This window comes from Seriola lalandi, unplaced genomic scaffold (assembly GCF_002814215.2).
Source record: "Seriola lalandi dorsalis isolate HSWRI2012SDOR001 ecotype SW California unplaced genomic scaffold, Sedor1 jcf7180002050738, whole genome shotgun sequence".
NCBI classification, from domain to species: Eukaryota; Metazoa; Chordata; class Actinopteri; order Carangiformes; family Carangidae; genus Seriola; species Seriola lalandi.
The window spans coordinates 8,696-9,551 of record NW_019521291.1 but is presented as its reverse complement, the minus strand read 5'-3'; the positions used below and the strand labels follow the sequence as shown (position 1 = coordinate 9,551).

Here is an 856-nt window from a genome sequence, read left to right as displayed (position 1 = left end):
CACACACACACACACAAATAATACACTACGTTATAGTACAACATTAAATGCGTATATACCTATTGTTAAAAAAAAGTTCACAGTAATCCATATGTAGGCTAATTTATAATAATTCATGTCACTTCTTTGGAAACTGCAAAAACACTCTGTTACTTACAGTCGAACTCGTCCTCTCTGTCCACAAATGTAAGTGTCGAGTCTCGAGGGTCATAACACTTCTCAGTCTGACACTTCTCCTGCTCAGCCTGACTCTTCAGCTCAGCCAGACTCTTCAGCTCAGCCAGACGCTTCAGCTCAGCCAGACGCTTCAGCACAGCCTGACTCTTCAGCTCAGCCAGACTCTTCAGCTCAGCCAGACGCTTCAGCTCAGCCAGACTCTTCAGCTCAGCCAGACGCTTCAGCACAGCCTGACTCTTCAGCTCAGCCTGACTCTTCAGCTCAGCCAGACTCAGCAGCTCAAGCAGACTCTTCAGCTCAGCCAGACTCTTCGGCTCAGCCTGACGCCTCGGCTCAGCCTGACTCTTCGGCTCAGCCTGATTCTTTGGCTCAGCCTGACTCCACTCCTGCTCAGTCGACACATTGGAGCCCATCTTAACGTCGCTGTATTTTGATTTCCCCTGTGAAATATCGACAAACAGCAGCAGGATGTATAACATTTGTAAATTCCAACTCAAACTATGAAATACAATTCTGATTTTTAAATGAAAGTCAAATCAGGACAGAGGAAACAACATTAATTAATTACCTTGAGTTTTCAGATTCGCACTTGAAAGACGCTCCTGAAAACGACGAGAAATGTGGTCTGAGAAGATCATCCGCAGATCTTCCACCGTACTTTGCCGAGGGAGGTGGTAGC

The 856-nt window shown here is 46.1% G+C and overlaps 1 protein-coding gene across 1 annotated transcript; it reads right to left on the bottom strand.

Annotated features, from left to right (window-relative positions):
• Positions 1-10: 10 nt before the first annotated feature.
• Positions 11-852, bottom strand: LOC147819679 (uncharacterized). The gene is made up of 2 exons (XM_087171966.1): positions 746-852; positions 11-617 (listed from the first exon to the last, which is right to left on the bottom strand). Exon 2 carries the CDS (start codon positions 588-590, stop codon positions 150-152), a length of 441 nt encoding a protein of 146 aa, XP_087028092.1. The 5' UTR covers positions 591-617; positions 746-852; the 3' UTR covers positions 11-149.
• Positions 853-856: the final 4 nt, after the last annotated feature.